General features: G+C 39.9%; 1 protein-coding gene across 1 annotated transcript in view; it reads right to left on the minus strand.

Annotated features, from left to right (window-relative positions):
- Positions 1 to 3,339: 3,339 nt before the first annotated feature.
- LOC109928801 (spermatid perinuclear RNA binding protein) overlaps positions 3,340 to 27,994 on the minus strand; it is a 146,126-nt gene continuing 121,471 nt past the window's right edge. The window contains exons 13-18 of the mRNA XM_048613370.1: positions 26,524 to 26,633; positions 25,864 to 25,998; positions 18,043 to 18,183; positions 17,537 to 17,663; positions 8,000 to 8,044; positions 3,340 to 3,805 (exon numbers count right to left, since the gene is read on the minus strand). Coding sequence (XP_048469327.1) covers positions 3,723 to 3,805; positions 8,000 to 8,044; positions 17,537 to 17,663; positions 18,043 to 18,183; positions 25,864 to 25,998; positions 26,524 to 26,633 — 641 coding nt within the window. The 3' untranslated portion in view covers positions 3,340 to 3,722. The remainder of the gene's footprint in view (positions 3,806 to 7,999; positions 8,045 to 17,536; positions 17,664 to 18,042; positions 18,184 to 25,863; positions 25,999 to 26,523; positions 26,634 to 27,994) is intronic.

Raw genomic sequence — 27,994 nt, forward strand, 5'->3', positions numbered from 1 at the left:
ACCCATAAGTACTTTTGGAATACTTTCTATATGCTAGTTTTAGACACAGGCAAGACTCAACAATATCCGTTACTGGTTGGGCACTGTTTAAGAACTTTTCACTTTTCTAATGTCAAAAGGAATAAGCCTATGATAGCAACATTCTTAACAATCCCCAGATCTGTGTTTTATGTTTCATCAGATGTATTTAGAAAATCCACATCTGGGTGGTGCAAAGAGGGGAGCAAGTAAGAAATAGATTTCATATTGCCTCCATTGAGAATCTGACCAACATCAATTGGTCTCGGAGTTTGAGACAGTAAGGTCTGCAGATGCTGGAAGCCAGATGCAATAAACACAGCAGGTCAAACAGCATCAGAGGAGCTGGAAAGTCAATGTTTTGGGCCAAAGCCCTTCGTCAGGACTGGGGAGGGTGAGGGGAGCCCAAACATAAATAGAGGGAGGGGGCTAGGACTGGGGAAAGGTAGGTGGGATGGTGATAGGTGGATGCAGTTAAGGGGTTATTGTGATTGATCAGTGGGAAGGGTGCAGTGGATAGGTGAGTAGGAAGATGGACAGGTGAGGTCAGGTCAGGTCAGGGAGGCGGGACATGGGATAAGGCTGGGGGTGGAGGGATTTTGAAGCTTGTGAAGTCAATATTCAGGCCCTTGGGCTGGAAGCTGCAAAGGCAAAATATCAGTTGTTGTTCCTCCAGTTTACGTTTGGCCTCACTGACAGTGGAGGGGGCCAAAGATGGACATGTCACTACGGGAGTGGCGAGGGTAATTAAAATGGATGGCAACCTGAAGGTCAGGTTGGTTGGTGCATGCAGAGCGCAAATGCTCTGTGAACTGGTTCCCTAGTCTGCGTTTGGTCTCCCTGATATAGAGGAGATCACATTGGGAGTCAATAAACTTGTTTTTGGACAAACACCTGCACCCGCACCTCATTCACAATCCTTCCAGATCCAGCAGAGATTCACCTACACCTCTTTCAACCTAATTTATTGCATCTACTGCTCCCGATGTGGTCTCCTCTGCATCAGCTTGTAAATGTCAATAAACTGTCACATTTCTTATAACTTCAACGTTAATACTTCTTTCTTGGCAGACAAGACTTCATACCAGCCTCTCAAAAAGGAGGAATTACTTAATTGGGTTTGGAAAGAAAACTTTAAAAAGCCTGCAAAACTCCAGAGCAAATTAGAAAAAAATAGACGTTAAATGTTAGCAATGCCTAAATTATAGGACTATTAAAAAAAGCAGTCAAGTTAAATGATAACCAACTGTTTTCTACAGAGTCCACATGCATTTTTTTGACATTTTTATGTAATATTTGGATGGTTTTCTTTAAATTAAAATTTAATAATCTAAAATTACTGTTGTTGCTCCAGCTGCCCTGATGTTGAAATAATAAAATCATTTTGGTCGTCTGCATGCAGCTGGTGTGGTTGTCCCTTTTGCAATCTGCCCACAATTCTGGATTACATGTTCAACAACAAAAAAGGGAAATTTCTCCACAGGAATTATTCTTTTACAAAAATCAATTTGCCAGAAAAAGCCATGAACTTGTTGATAGGAATCAGTATACAGAATTTTGAAGGAGGCAAGATAAGTAGCAAAGCTGTTTAGGCAAAGCTTATGGGATCAGAACAGAAGAACAACAAAGCATAGAAACAAAGCAAGTTATGCCAAACATTTATAAACCACTGATTAGGTCCCAGCTGGAGCACTATGTCCAATTTCAAGCACTATACTTTAAGGAGGATATTATTATGGCTCCAACAGTTACAGAATATGATGAGAGGTTACATAAATTAGACTTGTATTTTCCAGAATATAGAAGACTAAAGGGCAATTTGATTAAGAATTTTAGGATTTTGAAAGGAATAGGTAAATAGATGGGAAACAAAAATTTCTGAAAGGGGAGTTGAGCACAAGGAGATATCATATTAAAAACAGAAGGCAATCAATCATTCAGGGGAAAAGTTAGGAGAAACCTTTTCTCAGAAGGTGGTACAAGTGTGGAACCAGTAAGTTATGATGATCTGGAATGCGCTGCTTGACAGAGCAGTGAAATAATATTTAATAACCTTAAAAAAGGGAACTGGATAAATATGCAAGAAATTTGACACTATGGGAAAAGGCAGAGCAATTGGACTAATTGGATAGTTCAAGAAGCTGGCACAAGTAAAATGGGCCTAATAGTTATCTTTTGTGCTGACTGGTTCTATAATATGGATATTTTGTTTTTACACTGATTTACAACTGCAGCATATGCATTTAAAAAAAAACAAAATATCATTATGGAGATTTAGCAATAGAAAATATATAATATTTCAGATTTTGTTTGTCAGGCACCTACAACTTTGGTAAGAACTATCATGTTTATGTCCCTATCCTTCTCGAGCATCAAGACTCCTATCAAGAAACACTTAAAAGTATTGGTCAATTTAGAATCAATTAAATTTCAGGTTTTTTGTACACACCTGCATAAACTGCTATCATTGACTTCCATTCTTACCACAGTCCAATATAGTCAAAAGATTTTAAGAAGTTGTCCTTCTCAGGAATAAACAGCAAACAAACCTGATTGGTACCTTAATCTTAGAAAGAAAGCGATGTAATCAAGGACGATCTTAAAAATAATTCTCAAAGCCTATAAAAGTGGCATATCATTTCCACAAAAGGCATGCATATACATTAAAAGGGAATTGGAATAAAAATGTTGGTTAACAATTATATAAACACAAGCATCTGAAGTTCTGTTAGGCTTGACAAATGATGCAAGAATGATGGCCTACGAGTGAGACGTGTCACTTTTCAAAAAAAAACAGCAGCACTCAACAAGAATTGGGACAATTAAGTAGCGGATATCCATGGGGACCTTGTTGCTGCTTCAGATTCTTCATTTTGTGCAGTGGGAAAAAAGGTTCTCAGCAAAGGAGTTTTTTTTTTGTTTTAATACTACAACTCATCAATTAAAAACCTGTCTACCAGGAAGCAACTAATGCAAGTTAAGGTTCATGTCAGATAACTATAAAAAAGGCCACAAGAACCAAATATGAGATTATGGAGGCAAGACAGCCTTAAGCCAATTTTACACATGCTTCATACCAGGAGTGTAGGAAGGACATAGGTATATTAGCTCATTTGCAGCTTCCATCATTTGTATAACATTCAATTTTTGAAACAACTCAAAATAAATTTTGAAGTATTGTTACAAAATAGATTATAAAAATTGAGGGGGAGGGCAAGTACCATTTCATTACACAAATGATGGCCAGTACAGAGCATATGCACAATACTGGGTTAAGGCTTTGCTACATAAAGTGATTTATAAAACAGGCAATACGCTGGCTGGTTCTGAAACAAAGTGTTTATTTGTGATCAGAGATCTGTTATCTATACATCCTTCACAAATAAGCTTCCATAAAATTCTTCAGAAGCTATGATTCAATTAAAATGTCTGTGAGGTTTTTTTTTAAAGTTTATTACTTTCTACCACAGAAGGCTGGCATAAGTTATATTGAGAATGAGGTAACATTTCACAGTACATCTTCAAGTTTTAATGAACTAAGCCTTTTTGTTAAAATCAAAAAGATCGGAAAAATTATTTTACAAATAATTTGCTTCATACAACATTTTCAAAAGAAATTTAATTAAAAAAGCAACTTTTTTCTCCTAATGCTCACTTTTTTGCTATTGTGATCAGAATCAGTTGTTAGGCTTCTAATACAGTAATTAGCTGAAAAAGGAGTAAAGGGGAACAGGATATGTTGGAATTTTCATAACAGGGAACAGAAGCATTCTCTTGCCTGGCAAACCTATAGAGAGAGAAGAAACGAAAAGGACCCCAAATAAGTTTAATGGTCCATTAAATTGACTTAAGAATATATGGCTCTGTCACCAAAGATCTTTCCAGATTAGCCATTCAATTTCAATGTATTTATTTTCCTTTACATGTATCATCTAATTTTATTGAACCGGTTGACAAAACAAACAATATTAAAATAGATACTATTACAAACTGCATAATTCAAACACGTGGAAACTTGAATTTTTATCCACAGCTGTGCCCACATCATATTTTAATTTAAGCACTGGAAACAAGTGTGAGACTCTGAACATTTCTTTATATGATATATTTTAAAATAAAAACTTATCCTGTTGAATACAAACTTCATGATTTGCAAAAATAATTTATTGGGAATAAAATCTGGCATAGTGGAAACCATATCTAAGGACAGAAACTATATCAAATAATTATTAAATGGGATAGGTGTAGCTGCGATTCTGCCAATTCCAGAAAAAAAAATAAAATTGAGGCTTCTATTTAACCCAATGTTTGAAAGAAAATAGTGTGCAATACTGGAGCAGTGGTTCATTAAACAACCTTATCATGCTTGCACAATATTCCCTCTTTCCCAATTGGGACAACTCTCATTTTCTCATTATTAAGTATCCATTCCATGAAATAGAGCACTCCTATCTTTTAAAAGAGTATTTTACCAGATTTTGTAATCAGCAATATTTGGAGCAGGAAACTTACGTGCTGGAACATGTAACACAGGAGAAAATAATTTCAACTAGATGTGTGTATAAATTGCTTGACAATGGAGATGGACTTGGCACTCCAAGCTCTATCTTGATCACAGAGTGTCTGCATGAAGTTATAACTCTAGATCACTTTACAAAAGTAATCTCTAGCACATCTGGATGACAAACTCTCAATAGATTTACACGATATTTCTTCAGCAACCACTTCAAATAAACTATACTACCTAGATTTCAGAAAATCTGAATCTAAATCAGATGCCATCCACAGAAACATTATTTTGCATTTCATTTGAAAAGCATATCTGGAAAGATCAATGGGTTGTTAATTAATGTTATTTGGTTGAATACTAAGTTCTTGTGGCCTCACAGAATTCTATATATCTAGACAGATTTCTTATTCTCAATTTTAATCATCATTAGAAATCACAAAGCAGCAACAGTAGGTGTTTTAACAGCACCAGATGACTGAAGTGCAAATTTCCCAACATGCAACAGCTTACAAAGGCATTAAGACACTTTCAACCTACAGCCAAGGAAACAGCCGTGTCAAATGTTGTTTTGCATCACATCTAGACACTGGAGAAACACAGGGTCTTTATATGAGAAATGATGACAATCATCTCTTTCTGAGAAATAACATTAATTTGGACTGCGTTGAACATTGCTGCATGCTGAACTGACAGAAAAAGAACTGCAGTTTTCTGGATTGATTTTAGAAATATAGCAGGTAAGTTATTTCAGATGCATGCCAGCTGTGACTGTCCTAGCAAACTTTGCAGATTTATATTTGGAACTATCATGATACTTAAACTGCTCGCATGTGCAGCCCAACTCAGGCTCCAAATAAATCTTACACTTGCTTGTCATCATTTGCACATACGACTCATTCAAAGCAACAGCACAGTGCCAGTTTATGTGATTAAATCAAGCTTATTTTAGTAAGTTATGGAAACCTGTATGTACTGTTGCAACATTAGAAATAAATATGTACTACAGTACAAAAAAAAGTGAAAACAATCAAAAGATTGGTAAAAGCTGGAGTTTATTATTATTCCTCCCAGTACTAAGCATTTACCTGCTACAATAAAGTGTGGTGGGATCAATGGCTTGAATATCTTTGAAAGTCTACTTCAAAATAATTATTGATTGTTCCATTTGTTGTGAAGTTGGGTAGACTACTTGTGATTTGGGAGGCAGGAAGTTAGAATTTGGTGTTTGTAAAATGCAGTGGGGGGAAAGCATTGCATGGTCCCTTTAACAGATGATGTGCTTTTTCTGAGCTTAGGGATTTAAAATGGATGTCTGTGAGCAGCAGCTTTGAAGTTTTCAAGTACACAGAGAGCAACCAAATTGAAACATTTGTATCAAAAGGCCATACAGTTAGCAGGCTAAGCAGCAATTTTTATCAAATTTTGAATTTAGTCAATCAATTTGAACCAGGCACTTAAGATACCAAAAACCAATTAAATTTAAATCTGATGGTTTTGACAACATAGCAATATTTCTTACAATAAGGTTGGTCCTGTGTCATTTCGGGCATAAAAGAAGAGGACAGTTGCACAAAGATCAGAAAGCTAACAGCCCTCAGCTCTCAAGAGAAAAATCGCTGGCTCTCGGTCTCTAAGTTTTACAGAAAGCACCCGCTAAATAACAAAAGGTACCCAAGGCACATCTAGTTAATAGTAATGACAGAAGAAAAAAAAAAAAAAATAAAAAAATAAAAAATAAAAAAATAAAAAAAAAAAAATCGACAGAGAAGGCACAGAGCATTCCAGAAGACACAAACTGGCTGTAATTTCAAGAGACTAAATTCTATTTTTAATTTTATATAAGTGGGACTTGTATTTATTGGAACAGCATACCATTAGAATCTTGTTTTATTCAGGAATAGCTAGTAGCTAGAGGGGATTTATTCGGTTTGTTAACAGTTTAGATAATTTGTTCACAGTTAGAGCTCGATAAATAAATTGTTACTTGCCGATTTTAAAGTGAGTGTCAGGGATTTATTCTATTTAGAATTTGCTGAAACGCAGGTTACACCACTTTTCACACTCCCTTTATAGATTATAGGGCAAGGTGCTCCTCATTGGGCTTTTCAGTTTTAGTTCTGACAGGGGGTGGGGTCAACCTCTGCTTTATAACAATATTGCCTCAATTTTAAAATTGTACTTTTTTGTTACATTAGCACATCTTTAAAATCTTTATTTTACTAAGTGAGAAGACCAGTTCTGTTTTTTTTACTTCAAGTAGTTTCAAGTTTGCAGATTTAAATCATGTTTAAATTCTACCCTTTTATAGCCTCAACCTAATTAAATCAGATAACAGTCAAATTTATTTTGAAAATTTGAAAGAAAAATTGGGAAAATTAGGAACAAATCAAAAAGTTTAACAGCTGGGGAGACTCATTTTGGTCACAGACAAAATTGTTAACAAAATGAAATATTTTTCACAGTCCTGCTATTGACCAAAATGCCAGCCATTTCACTAAGCTCTTCAGCTGTCAAGAATAAGCAAGCTGTCAGAGAAACAATCAGATGGGCAGAAATGTTGACATTCTTCCATCTTGATACTCATCAATTTAACGTGTGAGTTACAATATGAAGCTTGCCCTTACATTCACGTTCTAAACCCTTTTTGAATTGCAATCATTAGTCAAAAGTTTAGATAAATATGAATGCTGGCGTATCATTTAGCAGCACTACAATTTTTTTTATATGAATGCTGTAAGTTATCAACTAATTATGATTCGTTTTACATTTACAACTTTAAAATGAATTATGCCCGCTTAGAGCTACAGAAAAGGGTAACTGTACCAGTATACTTGCCAATTTGTCTGGCAGTGCAGTATGCTTTGAATAGAGCATCTAATGGCTGTAAGCATTGGGACATTTAATAAAATATACAACTTGGCATGGAAGGGGACAAGCAGTTTATAAGCAGTCCCTTTACAATATGATTTTTCTTTGCAAGAAGAGTTCCGACCGTAAGAATAAACACAAGGTAATGCCGATTTCTTCCACTGCGTATAAAGTTGTGTCAAAGACAAATGGACTGCTTTTGTACAAACTTCTAGACCAAAATGAACTAGTTTAAAACAATTTAAAAACAACGCCTTATGTTTTAATAAAATGCAACACTGAACCCTTAGAGTACTTAAGGCAAATGAATTTTTGAAAAAAAATTCAATTTTCCAAGTTCATAATATGTTCTTTGTTCTCTAGAATGCTAATTTATAAACATACAAAATTGAAATCTGAAATTTTTCACTGTGTATTGAATGCACAGAGGTAGCATCAGCAAAAAAAAATCAGGAAAGAGAGTGTTTTCAGTACTCGATGGGTTGTCAATATTCACACATACATATATATCTCCATAGTGCAGAGATATATATGTTCCAGATTAAGGCACTAAGGAAATGATTGTCATCTTAAAGTCATAATCGACGGAGTTGTCATACATACCGTAAGCTGGGGCAGCAGCACTGTATCCATATGGTGCCCCATAACCTAAAGATGAAAAGAAATCAATGTTACTTTCCCATTTTAGTACTAATGTATTATGTCAGTAAAAATACCCAATGTAATAAAAGTAATTTTATTCAGTAATCTACTTCATGCTCTTAGTTTACTATATTGTGGATCCACATGCTTGTGGCTTGACCGTTAACTATATTTACCCATTTTCAAACATTTGTCAAAAATTACGTTAAAACTAGCCACTAGAATAGTTACCAAATCAATTCTAATGCACTGCTTTTTCTTCTTAAAAAGGATACATATGTTTTCTAGAATGTCTACAATAAAATCAAAAACTAAAGTAAAGCCTTCATCACTAAGAGCAAGTAATAATATTAAAACCATAGGTAAAATGGAATAATTAAAACTTGATTATTTCCACAATTAAAATTATTTTTTTTCCTAATTATTATTCAAAAGCTATGTGCATCTTCACACCATCTCTTCAATATACCAGTGGGACTACCCTCATCTGATTTCATTGTTATCTTCTCATTATAGCCAGAGCATCTCTAGCAATGGCTTAAATTGGAATGTTAGTTTGTGGAATTCTTTACCACAGAGAACTACTGAGGTGGGGTCATTATTGATTGATTTATTGAATGAGATAGCAAGAACTGCAGATGCTGGAGTCAGAGATAACGCAGTGTGGAGCTGGAGGAACACAGCAGGCAGGCAGCGTCAGAGGAACAGGAAAACTGATGTTTCGGCTGGGACCCTTCTTCAGAAATGTGGAGGGGGAGGGGAGCTGAGCTCAGAAATAAGTAGAAAGAGGAGGGATGGGGCTGGGGAAGGTAGGTGGGATGGTGATAGGTGAGTGCAGGTAGGCAGTGGTGGGGATTGATCAGTGAGATGGGAGTGGCAGATAGCTGGGAGAAGAAGGACAGGTCATGTCAGGTCAAAGAGACGGGGATGAGAGGGAGGGTTGGTCATGGGATGAGGGAGGCTGGGGGTGGGGAGATTTTGAAACTGGTAAAATCCACATTCAGGCCATCACGCTGTAAGCACCCGAGGCGGATTATGAGGTACTGCTCCTCCAATGCCTTGGGAGCCTACAGCCTGATGGCCTGAACGTGGATTTTACCAGTTTCAAAATCTCCCCACCCCCAGCCTCTCTCATCCCATGACCAACCCTCCCTCTCATCCCCATCTCCTTGACCTGACATGACCTGTCCTCCTTCTCCCAGCTACCAGTCACTCCCACCTCACTGACCAATCCCCACCACTGCCTACCTGCATTCACCTATCACCATCCCACCTACCTTCTCCAAACCCACCCCTCCTCTCTCTTTCTCTATTTCTGAGCTCCCCTCCCCACTTCTGAAGAAGGGTCCCGACTGAAATGTCAGCCTTCCTGTTCCTCTGATGGTGCCTGGCCTGCTGTGTTCCTCCAGCTCTCTATTTTGATTTTTTGATTTGTCGTCGCTTGTACCAGAGTACAATGAAAAGCTTTGTTTACGAGCAGTATAGGCAGATCATAGTAAGCAAGGACGTACAGATCATAGGGTGAAAAAAAAACACTAGACAGAACCATACAAGTTACATCGCACAGGGTGTGTGCTAGGCAAGATCAGCATTAGCAACATCAGCATTATTTCAAGTTAGAGAGTCCTTTCAGGTTGTAGGAGAGCATTGCCAGGGTGCAATGGGTCTTTGATGATGTTGGCAGCCTTTCTGCAGCAACGGGCTATGTAAATGGAGTCCATGAATGGAACATTGGCCTCTGTGACGGTCTGGGCTGTTCACACAACCTTCTGTAGCTTCTTACGGTCCTGGGCAGAGCAGCTGCCTTACCAGGCCATTATGCACCCGGACAGCATGCTTTCAGTGGTGCATCTGTAGAAGTTGGTAAGGGACCTTGTGGACAGGCCAAGTATATTCAAGACTGAGGCAGACTGATTTTTCATCAATAAGGGAATCAGAGGTTGTGGGGAAAAGGCAGCAAAGTGTATTTGAAGGTCATTAGATCAGACATGATCTCACTGAATGAAGGAGCAGGCTTGATGGGCTGAATGGTCTACATCATACTTCTGAAAGCCTTTAAGAATCTCCTCACTCAAACGCTGCCGCTCAAATGACACCATCTGGAGACACCAGTACAATGAGATCCATGTCTCGTGCTTTTAATTGTGCTTCTCCTGTGATGTTATCAGATCACTTAAATATGGTCCTGGATAAGTTGCAATTTCCTCCAAGTAAACATTGTGAAGGTGAAAGCCAGTTTCTTCAATTCCTGCCAGAAAGATATACATCATTTCTACAATCATCATGAGCAATCACCCGTTAATGAGTATTTCTGTCCACCTTGGAAATTCATGTTACTGGTCATGGGTTCTGTGGGTCCTTGCTTGACTGATCAGCCTGATTCTAGAGCCAGATCCCCGCACACATGGTAGGCAGGTGCTTCTGACAAGTGGAATTGGTCCTTGACCTCAAGATTGCTGGCATTTTTTTCTCTGGTTCCTTTAACACACTTTCTCTTTCTTACGGAGTTCTTGCAGAGCTGTGTCCCTTCATACAGGAGGTTTTTCCAAGTCAGTTTCTTCTGAGCAAGGTTCATCCAGACATTGATGTCTATATTCTATGTCACATTCCTTGAGATAAGTCTTCAGGGAGTCTTTGAAGTGCTTTCTTGGTCTTCTCGTTTGAGTGCCTTCCTTGAACTGGACAAAGATTTCAGCCTCAATACTGGTGCTACTGGCTCCTTCAAAGAGGTTGCTTTACTATGCCTGTTCTCCCAGCTAACGCAGAAACCAGTCTCAAACAGTACTGATGGTGCTTCTCCAGAGCCTTGATGTGGCATCTAAACATAGTCCAAGTTTCAAAGCCTTATAGAAGAATCTGAAAGACAAATGTCTAATACAAAAAGATCTTGATATCAGTACAGACGTCATGGTCAAAGACTCTCATCCTTAAGCATCCAAGGTGGTGCCTGCAAATTAGATGCAACATTGAATTTCCACATCAATATCAGTCTTGGATGACAGGTGACTTCCCAGGCAGGGGAATAGGTGCACACTTAGAAGGATTTCTCCATTTATCTTAATGGAGGGATAGGCTGGAACCTGCCCTGGGATAGGATGGTAAAAGAACATTACTACTGCCATTCAGTTGTACTTATGCCACTATCTCAGCCTGAACTAGATATGTGCAATCTCAGCATTCTTTTTAACTCAGCCTGAGCAGACATAGCCCTCTTTTTCTTAAAATCCATACTTTGACAATTTTTTTGACCATTCTTCTTAAGTTCAGTGTCTAAATTTGAAGGATAACAAGAAATGTCAAAAAGTGAAAAAGTTAATTATGTAGCAACTTTCATAACCATTGGTCACCCAAAAAGTGCTTCACTGCCAAAGAATTACTTCTGATATATGAAACGCAGCAATCGATTCACAAGCACATAACCTATTCTAAAGAGGTTGAGTGTGGGTTAAATATTGACTAAAACACTGGGATAAATTCCTTGCTCTTCTAAAAATAGTGTCATGGGATATTTTGTATTAATGAGGGAACACTCAGATCCTTGCTTTAATATCTCATCAGAAAGACTGCATCTTTGTCTTAGTGGTAAGGTCCTGGGGAGTGCTGCTGAACAAAGAGACCTTGGAGTGCTGGTTCATAGTTCCTTGAAAGTAGAGTCACAGGTAGACAGGGTAGTGAAGGCAACATTTGGTATGCTTGCCTTTATTGATGACTGCATCGAGTATAGGAGTTGGGAGGCCATGTTGCAGCTGTACAAGACATTGGTTTAGATCGCTTTTGGAATACTGCATTTAATTCTGGTCTCCCAGCTATAGGAAGGATGTTGTGAAACTTGAAAGGGTTTAGAAAAGATTTACAAGGATGTTGCAAGAGTCGAGGGTTTGAGCTAAAGGGTAGGCTGAATAGGCTGGGGCTATTTTCCCTAGAGCATTGGAGGTGGAGGGGTGACCTTACATAAGTTTTTAAAACCTTAAGGGGCATGGATGGGGTGAATAGCCAAGGCCTTTTCACCAGGGTAGTGGAGTCCAAAACTAGAGGGCATAGATTGAAGGTTGAGAGGGGAAAGATTTAAAAGGGACACAAGGGGTAACTTTTTCATAGAGGGTGGTGCGTGTGTGAAATAAGCTGCCAGAGGAAGTGGTGGAAGCTGGTACAATCACAACATTTACAAGGCATCTGGATGGGTATCTGTATAGGAAGGGTTTAAGAGGATATGGGCCAAATGCTGGCAAACGGGATTAGATTAATTTAAGATATTTGGTCGGTATGGATGAGTTGGACCAAGTGGTCTGTTTCCATGCTGTAGAGCTCCATGACTCTGTAACTAGAACTTCAACCTTGACTTTTATCCTCAACTCTTGGAAGGGACTGAAATCGTCTTTTTTTCTGATTCTGAGATGAGACTCGTTTGGTCCAAAATGTGGCTAATGTGTGTGTGTAAAATATACATAAAACTTTACACTGACTTGGGATAGCAGAAAGTTGATTCTTTGAGCCAGGTTAGCTGAAGTCAACCAATAGAGTTTTTCTCCCACCCTGGTCACTTCGCCAATTTAGCAAGGGATGAACCAAAACATGAGAGTAGTGAAATATAGGTGATGATACCACAGCATATAAATTATCTACAAATATTCTCTTCAAATTCTCAGAATTAACGCCCAACTCAGTGACATACCTATGGAACAACATTCTAGCAAGAATTACAATTGTCAGTAGAACTCGAAGCACTAAACTGGAATATGGAAAAAGTGAAAGACATTATGAGGACAGTTGCGTGTTATGGGGGTCTTAACATCCAATGTATAATTTCATCAATCTAGCAACTAACTCACTAAAAATAATAAGGGACTTCTAAATAGCTATGTATAGTATTTTTGGATTAGCATGCATTTAATGTGGTGGTAGCAATGTAATGGTGATGTCTCTAGACGAGTAATCTAGAACTCCAGGAAATTCGCTATCCTTACCTGGTCTGACCTACATGAGACTCCAGGCCAACAGCAATGTGGTTAACCCTTAAGTGCCCACTGGCTATTAGAGATGGGAAATCAATGCTGGCCTAGCCAACAATACCCACATCACGTGAATGAATATAAAAAATATTCATTGAAGTTAGTTGCCAAAAATCTCAAAAGGCCCTGCACAACTTGTTATATAACTGAAAGCAGACTTTCCCATGAACAAAGTAATCAGCAACAAATTTGATTCTAAATACAATTCTCAATCCAGTTGCTAGGAATGTGAAAATGACACTCTGAGCCACATGTCAATTGCCCTTTTCTCCCTTCCCTGTACAGAAATGCCTGACCTCCAGATGGTAGCTCCCTTGATTACTACACATAATCATTGGCAGTGCAGCTTGAAGCTATAATCACTGGAAAAATAAACCATTTAACTGATTTGCCATAGATTAGTTTACATCATGTAACCCTGGGACCCATGTAAATATAAAATTGTAAAATTGTAAAAATAGAACATTACAGCCCACCAGCAATGAATGTGCTGTTCCTGGAGTTCTGCATTGGCTATTGTTTCCAAGTTATGAACAAATAAGGTATATCTCCTGTTACTGGCACAAAATGATTGAAAAATAATAAGCTGGAAGAGAATGCTGAATAATCACTGGACATTTATTCACCTTGGGCACCCAAATAAATTAACTTTGACACAGATAAACAACTGTTACTTTTCCTAAATGGTTAAACAAAATTTTGTTGGTTAATCTTTGCCATAGTTAGGCCAAGCGAAGAGTGGAAAGGATCAAGCAACCAGCAGTGAATGCCTGTGAATTCAGAGTCGACAAATATGTGCTCAGCCAGTTTGCTGCCATGCCCACCTACATCCGATGACTCTGACACTGTACTAAGAGACCAACAGCTTCAACTAAACCTGCTTGGCATTTCAGACTTTTGCTCAGCTTTAAGATGTCTTTTTACACGCCCAGGTTTTCCACTGGCCTGACAGCTGTTATGCCAGCATAACTAGGAGTTCAGTACGGAGACCCTGGAGAATCCCCATTGTACCTCCCATTGAAGGAACTGCCCGGGAGGTTGAATTTCCTCTGGATAATCCCTCTACATCTAAAACCTTCAGTCTCCATTGAAGTTGGATCCAACACCCATCACCCCCAGCCCTAACCTGATATACACCCTCAACTCCAGACACAACCAGATTCCCTACAAACCAGATGTGATCTGGCCTCCCAATCCATATTCCCACTTACTCCCCCCGCCCCAGTTCCAAACACCACAGCCAGACCTGACATCCTCGGACCTAATTTCTCCCACCCACCCCAACGTACCTCAAATACTGCATCACTTACCTAACCACCTGGTACTCCACTCTTTACTCAGCTCACACCCTATCCCCTTCCCAGCTGGCATCCTACCTCTACTGCCATACCCTCTCCTGGACTGGCATCCTGCTTACTTGGCAACGTACCATTTCTGCTTCCCTGCCTCTCGCCCCCACCCAAGAGAAAAACACACACCTGGCATCCTTCCTTCCGAGCAACGTAACATCACAGTTATTTTATGTACTTAGGGCTTGACAGCAGCTGTTAGTGGTTATCTGGAGCTTTAATTTTCAGAATACAGCAGCTGGTGCTGTGAGAAGGGGACATGGCTTGCCTTCCTCTGACAGTTCTATGTTACAAAACGATTGTCAAATTAGAAGTATGGCTCCACACTTGAGGTTTGAATCCTGCCAGGTATCCAGAATACGATAGCGATGGGTTGACTGGCTCATGATTTCAAGGGCTCTTATGGTGCAGTGACAGAGTCCTTGCCTCGAGCCAGGAGGCCAACCTGTTCCATCTCTAAACAGGTTGACTAGAAAATATGTACCATCTCTCAAATTCATCTTTCCACATTGTGATTTTTTCAAGTTATGAATTTTCAACAATCATTTTAAAATATGGTTTCTTCATTTATTTTCTCACTGGTAAACAAAATTAACAGAATCAGTTATGAATCTATTACTACTAATCTGATAACTTGGGATGTGACTTGTTTTGTAACTGTCTGCATAATATGAAAAGAGCTAACCTAACTTTTGCACTACTCCAGCGATACCCACAAGGTAAACGAATATAGAAACTGACACTTCTATTGTAAATATTACTATTCTCAGTAACTTCAAAGATCCAGCAACTGGGCATCCACGAGGTGCAGTGGGCCATCAATAGAAACAACAATGACATTCACGCACCATCTGCAATCTCTTGGCCTGGCATATAACCTCTTACCATTACCATTCAGCCAGCAATCAATTCTAGTTCAATGAAGAGCGCAGGAGGACATGCCAGGACCATTTAACAGATATACTTAAAAACGAGGTGTCAACCTGGTGAAGCTAAAACACAGCACCACTTGCATGCCAAACAGCCAAAGCAGCATGGGGGAGACACAGCTAAGCAATCCCACAAAGTGATCAGATCTAAAATTCTGCCAATCCTGTCATGAATGGCAATGAAAATAACGAGGAGGACAGGGGTCCACAAATATCCCCCGTCCTCAACAACAGGAGAACCAAGCACATCAGTACAGAAGATTAACTTAAAGCATTTGTATCAAGTAGCCCTAGCAAAACTGGAATGAATGGATATTGGGGACAAACTCTCTGCTGGTTGGAGTCATACCTGGCATACCAATGGTTGTGTCTGCTGGAGGTCAGTCATCTTGGCTCCAGGATATCTCTGCAGGAGTTCCTCAGGATAGTGTCCTGGGCCCAACCATCTTCAGCTGCTTCAATGGCCTTCCCTCCATCATAAGGTCAGAAGTGAGAATGGTCATTGCTTGGCATTTCTGTGCTGTGAATGTTATTTTGCCATTTGTCAGTCCAAGCCTGGATATTATCCAGATTCTGCTGGATTTGAAAATAGACTGCTTCAGTATCTGAACAAATGGTGCTTAACGTTGTGCAATCATGGGCGAACATTCTCACTTCTGACCTCATGATGGAGGGAAGGCCATTGAAGCAGCTGAAGATGGTTGGGCCTAGGACACTACCCTGAGGAACTCCTGCAGAGATGCCCTGGAGCCAAGATGACTGACCTCCAGCAGACACAACCATCTTGTATGCCAGATATGACTCCAACCAGCAGAGAGTTTGTCCCCAATATCCATTCATTCCAGTTTTGCTAGGGCTCCTTAATGCAAATGCTTTAAGTTAATCTTCTGTACTGATGTGCTTGGTTCTCCTGTTGTTGAGGATGGGGGATATTTGTGGACCCCTGTCCTCCTAGTTATTTTCATTGCCATTCATGACAGGATGTGATGGCTACTCACTAGTGCTTAGTTTGGGGTCTGCTGTGGCCACTCAGTTCCTCACCTTAATTACAGAGTTTTTCCAAACATGGACAGAAGAGCTAAAACTTCAGAGGTGAGCTTAGAATGACTGCTCTTGACATCAAGGCAGAATTTGGCAAGAGTCTGCCTTGAAGAGCTCTGGCAAAACTAGAGTCAATGGGATTAGTTGGGGAAGGCTCTCCACTGGTTGGAATCATACCTAGCGCTAAGGAAGATGGTTGTGGGTGTTGGGGGTCAATTATTTCAGTCCAAGGACAACACCACACGAGTTCTTGGGTAGAAATTTTCTAAATCAACCTGTTAAGAGATGTTATTACACAACACTGAAGCAGCTTGGACTTGAACCGAGGCTTCCTGGCTCAGAAGTAGGGACATTAGCAGTGTGCCACAAGAACCCCAGTTCTCAAGGTAGTGTCCTAGACCCTAACTATCTTCAGCTGCTTCAATGACATTCCCACTATCATAAGGTCAGAAGTGCAGGGATGTTGACTGATGATCACGTAATGGTCAGCATCATTTGTGACTTCAGATCCTGAACCAGGCTGTGGCCACATGTAGCAAGGCTTCAAACTACATCTAAATTTGGGCTGATAAGTGACAATTAACTATACAAGGGTCAGGCAATGACCATCATCAACGAGAGAGAATCTGGCCATCAACACATGAAACTCAATGACATTACCATAGCTCAATCCTCTCCCATCAACATCCTGAGGACTACCATTGCTAGAAAGTGAACTGGATAAGCCAAATAATTACTGTGGCTACAACAGCAGGTCACAGACCAGGAGCTCAGTGGCAAGCAACTCACATCCTGACTCATTCATGCCTGCCCACTATCTACAAGGCTCAAGTCAAGAATGTGATAGAATATGCATTTGTCTGGATAGATTCAGGTGCATCAGCAATCAAGAAGATCAAAACCTTCCAGGTAGTAGATGCATGGCAGCACTAGCTGAAGTTCCCCTCCAAGCCAGACAACATTGTGACTTGGAACTGTATTGCTGTTCCTTCACTTTGTGCATTCAAAATCCTGCAGCTCCAGGATTGCAGATAGCTTACCACCATCTTCTCTATGGCAATTAGAGATGAGCAATAAATGTTGGCTAGCCAGTTGCACCAACATCCCATGAACAAAAGAAAATAATTTGCAACTTTAAAAAAAAAACTGCTATTTTGCAACATTCCACACCTGGTGTTAGATATCCTGGAGCAGCTGTTACTGCTGCTCCAGCAAATGCTCCTCTGCTCAAGGCCCCTCTGCCTCTGCCTCTGAGAGTCTGGACTGCAGCTGCTGGAGTAGGAATTGGACCCTTAGCCTTCACAAAATAAAACACAAAATGCTTAAATTAAATTTCATTCAGATTAATGTATCTATTAAAAAATAATCAAAGCAGCATAATTTCAGCTTTTGAGGGAATCAATCCATAATGGGCTAGTTAAATAACACACATTCCACTTGCAGAGTTTAAAGCACATTTGCAGAACTTAAGAAAGTTATATAGAAATGATGTAGAAATTGATAAAATTGCAGAAAAATTACTTCAAGCATATATAACTATATGACTTTTGGACAGGTAAATATATTTCTTGATGCTTTGAATTAAAAACTGTTTGCATGTTATGTGTGATCAAACATTAACTTAACTCACATTGCTAAATACTGAAGAAGCAGCAAGTAAATAACAGAAACTTTACCGGAGGAACCGTTCTCTTTTTCTTGTTGTTTGCAGCACTTGGACCAGAAAACAATCTTTCAAGGGCTGCTAAAGCAGCACTGGCTTTTGCGACTTTCTTATTAGGACCTGCTCCCTTGAACTTCTGACCATCTACTTCCACCTACAGAGAAAATGAGAATTATTAATTAGATGGCAGTAAACAGGAGTACTGATATACAGTAGAATTTTGGGGTGCAAGTCCATAACTCTCTGAAAGTGGCAACACACGTAGATAAAGTGGTAAAGGTTGCATACAGACTGCTTGCCTTCATTCGTTGGAGCATTGAACATAAAAGTTGGTGAGTCATGTTATAGTTTCTTAGGCCAAACTTGGAGTATTGTGTGCAGTTCCGGTCACACGCTATAGGAAGAATGTGGTGGCTTTGCAGAACGTATAAAAGAGGGTTAGCAGGATGTTGCCTGGGTTGGAGTGTATGAGCTATAAAAAGGAGAAGTTGGACAAATTTGGATTGTTTACACTACAGTGGCAGCTGCTGAGGGGTGACCTGATAAGAAATATGTAAAATTATACGGAGGCATCGATAGGGTGGGTAGTTGGCATCTTTTTCCCAGGGTGGAAATGTCAAATACTAGAGGGCGCAGGTTTAAGGTGAGAAGGGGAAAGTTTGAAGGAGATGTACAAGGCAAGTTTTTTGTTTACACAGAGCGTTAAGTGCCTAGAATGCAAGGTAGGAGGTAGAAGCAGATATGTTAGCAAAGTTTCAAAGGCATTTAGGCAGACACATCAACAGTATGGACCACGTGCAAGTAGATTGGGATTAATTTACAATGGCATCATAGTCAGCAGAAATATGGTGGGCTAAAGGGCCTGTTCCTTTGCTGTGCTGTTCTAGGTTCTAGATCCTGTAAAAAACTATTAGATACTTATGGAAAACAAATTACTATTGGCTCATATCTCTAACTCATTATGGTAAATTGTCTGTAGCCTGAACTGCAATTGCTGCCAAGGGTGTGTAATGTACTTAAGGCATCAAATGAATCAATAGCAATATTTATTCATGTCTGTAATAAGAATTACTTTATTTACAAATCACTTCAGTCAAAACCAAAACCACGCTCAAATTTGTTCAATTTCTTGAAAAAAAAAATCAGTACAAGTATGCATATATACAAAAACTGGATTTAGAATAATAAACATATGCAAGTCCAACAATTGCATCATACAGCCAATTAAAGGAGTTTTAATATTAAAAATTTCTTTATTTAAGCTTACGGAGATCAAATGATAATCTTTCTGTAAGTTGTACATATAAGAAAGTTTTTTTTAAAACCATGTGTTAAAGATTTTAAAGTATTTTAGCTTCTATGTTTCAGAATACTCTAGTAATGAGCCTTGGCCCTCATACTCGGTGTTTTCAGTCGAGATAACTAGGTACATTTCAACTGTGTAGAGGAAACAAAAAAATCGTCAGTTCAATTCAACTTTTGCTTCGTACCATGTTTGTTTTGATTTGGGCACTAAGCTGAAAATAAATAGTGTACTTTGTGATGCTCCTGGTCCTCAGATGGATGTTCCTGTCTTGCAAGCCAATAGGCAGAGCAAGCAACTCCTTTGGATATTGCAAAGTGACTCTGTACTATTGTGGTAGGAAGAATCTGTTCACCCCAAGACTTGGTCTTGGCACTGAGTTAGCTAGTTTGCAACGTCAGTAGTTTTTATGGTTAAGAGGAACTTGACGAAGGCACTTGGGGAGTGGAGCCAAATTCGCTTTATGGACAAAAGGAAAAGGATGGAAATAGCAGAGAGAATGGAACAGATGATCCCAGTATTGCAGCAAATTCTTCTTGGAGGTACTAGGCAGGTAGGGTTTTAAGACAGGGTTAGTGGTGGAGAAGAGAAATCTGTGGTAGTCTTTACTCCACAATAATTCTAGACAGCAAAGTGTAATTGTGCTAGAGGAGAATGAAACCTAACAGCATACAAAATTATTCAGCCAGGAGTGCTGATGTTGCTAAACCAGTTTCCACCGCAGATATACAAGATTGCGCTTCTTATATTTGAGGGAGCAAAGATGAAGTCCGTTCTTGGGGCTCAAATGGATTTTGGAGATAGTAAATACATTAGAGGGGGATGGAAAACAAAGTTTAAATTATGAGGGAGTGGTCTAGCAGACTGACAAGTGCAGGAGCATTATAATGAACAGAGTATCAAATATTGGGATTCAGAAAATGTAGTGGAGTGACTTGGATGTGACAATCATTTTTATCTAGCAGAAACCCAGAAGGGGGCGGGGTTGGAACAGGATATACATATGATAAACAATGTCAGCAAGTGATCAGAGATGGTCTTATCTGAGGTTGTTGACTTGCTCGCCGAGCTGGCTTGTTTTTGTTCAGACATTTCATCACCATGCTAGGTGACATCAGTGGAGCTTCTGATGAAGCGATGTTATTCTACTCCGCTTGGGATTTATACTGTCTGGTCCGTTATGGTGAGTACTGTCATTTCCGGTTTTGATCTGTATGGGTTTGTATATGGGGTCCAATTCTATACATTTGTTGATTGAAGTATGGGTGGAGAACCATGCCTATAGGAATTTCCGTGCGTATCTATGTTTGGCTTGGGCTACTATGGTTACCTTGTCCCAGTTAAACTGATGGCCTTCATTGTCTGAATATACCGATATTAAGGAGAATTTGTCGTGCCGTTTTGCTGCTGGTTGATGTTCATGTATTCTGATGGCTAGTTTCCTTCCTGTCTGTCCGATGTAATGTTTGTGGTAGTCGGTGCACGGTATTTTGTAAACCACGTTCGTTCTGCATGTTGTGGAAATGGGGTCTTTAATCCTTTTAAGCGTTTGTCGTAGAGTGGCTGTGGGCTTGTGCGCCGTCATGATTCCTAGTGGTCTTAGGAGTCTTGTTGTCAGTTCTTATATGTTCTTGATGTAGGCAGTGTGGCCAGTGTGTTAGGGCGTACTGTGTCCTCCTGTTATTGTCTGTTTTGTAGGCACCTGCGGATGAAGTTGCGAGGATATCCGTTTAAAGCGAGGATCTTGTATAAGTGGTCCTCCTCTTCCCTGTGTAGTTCTGGAGTGTTACAGTGTGTCCTGGCCCGTTTAAATAATGTCCTAATGCAGCTTCATTTGCGGACATTGGGATGGTTGCTGTGGAAGTCGAGGATTTATACGGAACAAATCCTGAACAAAAACAAGCCAGTCAACAACCTCATCCGCAACTCAAGCTACAGATCTTTGCCAAAACTTTAAAAGGTCTTGTCTTCGATGGAGATCAGGTGAGGACAGGTTTGTCAGTTGCCACAAATAGGAATCTTCTTGGAGAAAGAGATGAAAGGGAGGGCATCAGGTCAGTGAGTTGAGGGGCAGAGTCAGTAAAAGGAGCTTGGTTTAGAACTTTTTTAGAACTTAGAATCCCTACAGTGTGGAAACAGGCCCTTTGGCCCAAGTCCACACTGAACCTCAGAGGATCCCACCGAGACCCATCCCCCTATAACCCATCTAATCTACACATCCCTGAACACTATGGGCAATTTAGCATGGCCAATCCACCTAGCGTGCACATCCTTGGACTGTGGGAGGAAACTGGAGCACCCAGAAGAAACCCACACAGACATGGGGAGAACGTGCAAACTCCGCACAGACAGTCGCCCGAGGGTGGAATCAAACCCCGTAACCCCTGGTGCTGTGAGGCAACAGTGCTAACCAACGAGTTGATGCCCAGTTGCAAAAAGTGACGAAACCTTTGGGTGTGGGTGGCTTCGGGGACAGTTGTTGCAAGCTCAGAGCATGGATCAGCTCTTGGCAATGGAATATTATAGCCATAACAGAAACATGGGTGAGAGAAGGGCAGGTCTGGCAGCTCAATGTTCCAGGATACAGAAGCTGCAGGTATGACAGAAGTACAAGAAAGCGAGGAGGGGGAGTTGCTCTTTTGATAAGGAAGGACATAACAACAGTGCTCAGACAGGATATTCTTAAGAGGTCTTCAAATGAGGCCATTTTGTTAGAACTTAGAAAGATGAAGGGACTGTATTAAAGGCCCCCAAATAGCCAGTGGATACCAGAGGAGCAGATTTGTACAGAGATTGCAGATACCTATAGGAATAATAGAGTAGTATTTGTTGGCAATTTTAATTTCCCTTGTATTGACTGGGCCACTCAGAGTGTAAAAGGCCCTGATGGGGTGGAATTTGTCAAATGTGACCAAGAAAGTTTCCCAAATCGACATGTAGAGGGCTTTATTCGGGAACGTGCAACACTGGACTTCCATGTAGGAAACGAGGCTGGCAAGTGGCTGAAGAGTTAGTCAGAGAGCACTTTGGGTCCAGTGCCCATAACTCTTAGTTTTAACATAATTATGGAAAAATATAGGACAGGTTCACAGGTTAAGGTGCTAAACTGGAGCAGGGCCAATTTTAGGGCTATGAGGCAGGATTTAGCAAAGCTCGACTGGGTGAGACTGTTTGAAGGAAAAGGAACAATTGGAAAATGGGAGGCTTTTAAAAGTGTGATATCAAGAGTCCGGGGACAGTATGTCCCTGTTAGGTTGAAGGGAAAAGCTGGGAGGTTGAGGGATCCCTGGCTGACGAGGCACATTGAGGCTCTGGTCAGGAAAAAGGCGGCGGTATACATTGGATTTAATCTAAAAATCGGGCTCAAGTGAATCCCTAGATAAAAAGTGTAGGAACACACTTAGGAGGGAAATCAGAAGAGCAAAAAGACGGTATGAGATGGGTCTGACAGATAAGGTTAGAGATAATCCCAAGAAGTTCTATAACTATATTAAGGGTAAAAGGGAGAGAGTAGGTCCTCTTAAAGATTAGCCTGGGCGTCTATGTGGAGCTACAGGAGATGGGTAAGATTTTTAATGAATATTTCTCTGCAGTGTTTACTGAGGAGAGAATCATGGATGCAAAGGAAATAAGTGAAACAAGTTGGGATGTTTTGGACTGCATACACATTACTAGAGGAGAGGGGTTAGCAGCCTTAAAGCACATTAAGATGGATAAATGGATAAATCTCCTGGGCCTGATCAAGCCCATGCTCGGATGTTGTGGGAGGCCAGGGAAAAAATTGCAGAGGCCCTTGCAGAGATTTTTGCTTCACCTTTAGCCACTGGTGAGGTTCCAGAAGACTGGACAGTGGCTAATATTGTTCCATTGTTTAAGAAAGGTAGCAAAGACAAGCCAGGGAACTACAGACCAGTGAGCCTGACATCAGTGGTAGGCAAGTTATTGGAGAGGATACTGGGGCACAGGATCAACCAACATTTGGATAGTCAAGGTCTGATTAGGGATAGCTAACGTGCATTTGTGTGCAGGAAGTCACTTCTGACAAATCTTTTAGAGATTTTTGAAGAGGTAACCAAGAGGATGGTTGAGGGTAGGGCGGTGGATGTTGTCCATATGGACTTTAGTAAGGCCTCTGACAAGGTCCCACACAGGAGGCTAGTCATGAAAGTTAGGTCACATGGGATCCAGGGATAGCTGGCTGATTGGATTCAAAATTGGCTCAACAGTAGGAAGCACAGGATGACGGTTGAAGGTTGTTTCTCGGGCTGCAGGCCTGTGACTAGTGATGTGCCACAGGGGTCAGTGCTGGAATCTTTGCTTTTTGTTATTTACATAAATAATCTGGATGCGAATGTACAAGGGATGATTAGTAAGTTTGGGGATGATACAAAATTAGGTGGTATCATTGGTAGCGAAGAAGGTTATCAAAAATTACAGACAGATCTTGATCAGATGGGGAAAATGGGCTGAAGACTGGCAAATGCAATTCAATACAGATAAGTGTGAGGTGATGCACTTTGGAAAGTCATACCAAGGTGGGACTTACACAGTAAATGTTAAGGTCCTGAGGAATGTTGTGGAACAAAGGGACCTAGGAGTACAAGTACGTAGCTCGTTGAAAGCGGCATCATAGGTGGACAGGGTAGTGAAGAAGGCATTTAGCATGCTGGCTTTCATCAGTCGAGGCATTGAGTACAGAAGTTGGGACGTTATGTGACAGTTGTATAAGTCGTTGGCAAGGCCGCACTTGGAGTATTGTGTACAGCTTTGGTTAGCCTATTATAGGAAAGGCATAGTTAAACTGGGAAGTGTACAAAGATGATTTACGAGAATGTAACTCAGGCCTACAAGTCCTGGCAAACAGGGAGAGGTTGGCCTGGATTGGGTTTACTCCTTGGAACACAGGAAAATGAGGGGTGACCTTACTGAGATGTATGACTTAGCACCCAACCAAATCTGGGGAGATGAAGAAAGTGGCAGGGCAAGAAACACAAGTGACTTCACAAAGGTATTGGAAATAGCCAAATTTAAGATGTTAATAAGCGACATCCTTGCAACTGACCTCAGTGGAAATTACAAATGATGGGGTTCATTCGCCCAATAAAATTGCTGCCCATAACGAGCATCAATGACACAAGCAGTCAAGCTGTACCATGTTAAATCTATCTTTTAAAAAAACACGGATACTTGGTTCATGTATAAACCTCCATATTACAATAAAATAATTTTGATTGACATTTCAGAAAATACTTCCTTGCCACCATGCATTAACAAAAAAAGGCATTAAACTCACGGTGTAATTTTTAAAATTTTGTGCATTGGATGAGGGCGTTGCTGGCTAGGCCAGCATTCATTGCCCATCCCTAATTGTCCAGAGGGCAGTTCAGAGTCAACCACATTGCTGTGGGTCTGGAGTCACATGTAGGCCAGACCAGTTAAGGATGGCAGATTTCCTTCCTTAAAAGGGACATTAGTGAACCAGATGGGTTTTTGTGACAATTGACAATGGATTCATCATCATCAGACTCTTAATTTCAGACTTTATTTTTGTTCAATTCAAAGTCCACCATCCGCCATGGCAGGATTCAAACTCCAAGCTCCGAAACAATCCTGGGTCTCTGGATTAACTGTCCAGCAATAATACCACTAAGCCATCCACATAACTTTATACTATGAATCCTTTCCTAGTCAGAAGTATGCAACAGAGCGGATTCTGTAACTGTTGTCATTGCACAAGTATAGTTGGGCAGTACAGTGGCTCAGTGGGATTGCTGTCTCACAGTGCCATGGATCCGGGTTCGATTCCACTCTAAGGCGACTGTGTGGAGCTTGCACGTTCTCCTTGTGTCTGCTTGGGTTTCCTCCAGGTACTCCAGTTTCCTCCCACAGTCCAAAGAAGTGAACTTTGGACAACGTAGCATGGCCAATGCACCTATAGTGTCCAGGGATGTGCAGGCAAGGTGGATTAGCCTTGGGAAATGCAGGATTACAGGGATAGGGTAGGTGGGTGGGTCCAGATGGGATGTTGTTTGGAGGGTTGGTGTCAACTCGATGGGCTTATTGGCCTGCTTCCACACTGTAGGTATTCTATGATTCTATGCACAGGTAATCGATCAGCAATATTTGGCTCAGACAACATAACCAATGCACATAGGATGAAACATCAGGTAAATATTGAAATTTCAAACCAGAAGTGTACTTGTAAACTTTGGATACTGCAATCCAGCCCGAGCATATGGAGAGATAACATTGATATGATATCTTTTAAACAAGGCAGACACAATTACATTCAACTGTCTGCTGCAATAAACAAAAGCAATACACTGATCTGCTCACAGGCATTGCTAAACAAAAAAATCAAGTGACATTTACTATTTTAAATACATTTTTTAAAACAATATGCAATGACTCATCAGTCTCTAAAATTAGATTGGAAAACTAAATGCATTAAATTCTAAAATACTTAGACACTGCTAACCCAGAATAAAAACCAGTATAAACAAATATTTGCACTGTTAATTTCTAACATACCTCCATTACAAAGCGTTTGTCATGACTACCACCAGTTTCAGATATTAATTCATATTTCAAACCTCTCCTCTTTTCATTTAGCTCCATAACCGGATTTTTTCCGCTGGCAGTTAGGATAGGGCCCTGCGTTCTCATCTAAATAAGAAACAAAACAAATGAACAAAATATTTAATGCACCATTGTATAGTTTGATTTAAACAGCAAGCAACAAAATAAGTCTATTCAGAATTTGAGTTCACATTGGACTTTGTCTACTTCTATTCATTTGTTTAATTATTGATTCCTGGGGACTCCTAGCCATTCTGGGAAGGTTGGCAACCCTACCATTTGCTTTTCCAACATATACTTTCTCAGTACATTTAGTACAGTCACATAATATAAAAGGATTAGCATATTCGTAACATCTTATCACATCTGTCATCTATCACATCTCAAGGGGTGTCACAGACAACAAATTACTTCTATCATTTCAGATATCTAATTTTATGGTAAGGCTCCAAAGCTACAATGCAATGTCTTAGTTTAGAATATGGAAGACACAGGACCTGCAACTTAATGATCCTCTTCACATTTTAAGAACCTGTAGAAAAGCTGGTTTCAGCTATATTATGTGGGCCAGTATTTCCTTTTACACTAGCATGCCATCATTTATGTTCTTACATCTGAAAGATAAGTAACTGCTACAGGCTCGTAGCTAGGATTTTGCATGTCAACCAGCTGCATCTTGCTCAACCACCTGGTAAGTTGCAGTAGTGCCTGAAGCCCATTTGCTAAGTTGGGATTTTTTAAAAATCTGGTTAAATTTGAAGGGTTTAATAAATATGAAGTCACCAGTTATTTGTGTGGGACACAAACTACAATCGCAAGCATTTCAAACAGTGAATTCATATGTCATGTGGGGAGTGGATCAGGTGAAAAGTAAGACCCTCAAGGTCTCAGAGGCACCTGGGATGGAAGAACTTCAAGAATATGATGTGCTCACGTGCAGTGTTTCTCAAACCCAATTCCTTCTTATTTGATGCAAGTCAAAAACTAAATTCTACTGAAGACAACAAAAGCTGTTTCTCTCAACATAAATAGGACAATTTTATCAGAAGAAAATCAAGACTTCCAATGCTGTTTTTTGCTGCATGAAGGTGGTGAAATAATAACTGAGCAGTGCTACTGGTCCATGCTTTTGAAATTTTAGCTTGTAATAAACACTGAGAAGGAAAGGATTATTTGTGCTAATTAACAACTTGTGGAAAGTTTGAAATCTAGCTCTGCACATTATGTAAACATTTTGAAATAAGCTATGGTCAGTACTTTGCTCTGAACAGTAATTATTCTTCTGAAGTTTATACTTTGCAGGAAATATTTTTCATTTTGCATGCAGCATCCACATCAAACACTGCTGGATTAGACATATCACAGATCATGACAATGTACCTAAACTTTAGAACCATGAACAACAACTCCGACTTCACCTCAGTATAACATTTCCATTTCCCCTAATCACTAGACACTTAAAACAAATTCATTTGGCAACTGGTACATAACGAGAAATGGCCCTTTTGCTGGAAGTTCTAGGAATGTGCTGCATTTGAAAATTATCATCTCATTTGGCAGCTATAAAGTCTAATATTAAAGAAATATTTATAAAGCTAATCTTGGTGGGTGGGCTTGGGGGGTGCTGTTCATAAAGTAAAATTTCTTGACTGGTTACAAGGCTGGCTGGTTCAGAAATTATACAATATAATGGTGCTCCAAGCTGGATGAAGGCATAATGCTAGGTTCAGTTTTAAAAGCAGTTTCAACTTGCTTATCAGTAAAAAAAAAAAAAAGAAAATTCATGCTAAAGTGATCAAATTGAAGATTTTTGCAGATGCCACGAAGGATGAACAAGAGCTAGATTTACAATACATACGTATTTTATTTTTCACCCTGAAGTTGCTAGAAAAAAATCTCAATTTGTAGTTAAAGTATAAGAAAGGTATTTTAGCTCGACTTGCTTATTCCATTATCCATGATTTGACCAAATAATTTTGAATTTATTCCCCAAATCATATCTACCACACTTTCAGAAGTTGATCCATTTGCTTTTGAATGTTAGAGGGCATCAGAGGAGCAGGAAGGCTGACGTTTCGGGCCT

The sequence above is a fragment of the Rhincodon typus genome, chromosome 28, assembly GCF_021869965.1.
Source record: "Rhincodon typus isolate 14 chromosome 28, sRhiTyp1.1, whole genome shotgun sequence".
NCBI lineage: Eukaryota > Metazoa > Chordata > Chondrichthyes > Orectolobiformes > Rhincodontidae > Rhincodon > Rhincodon typus.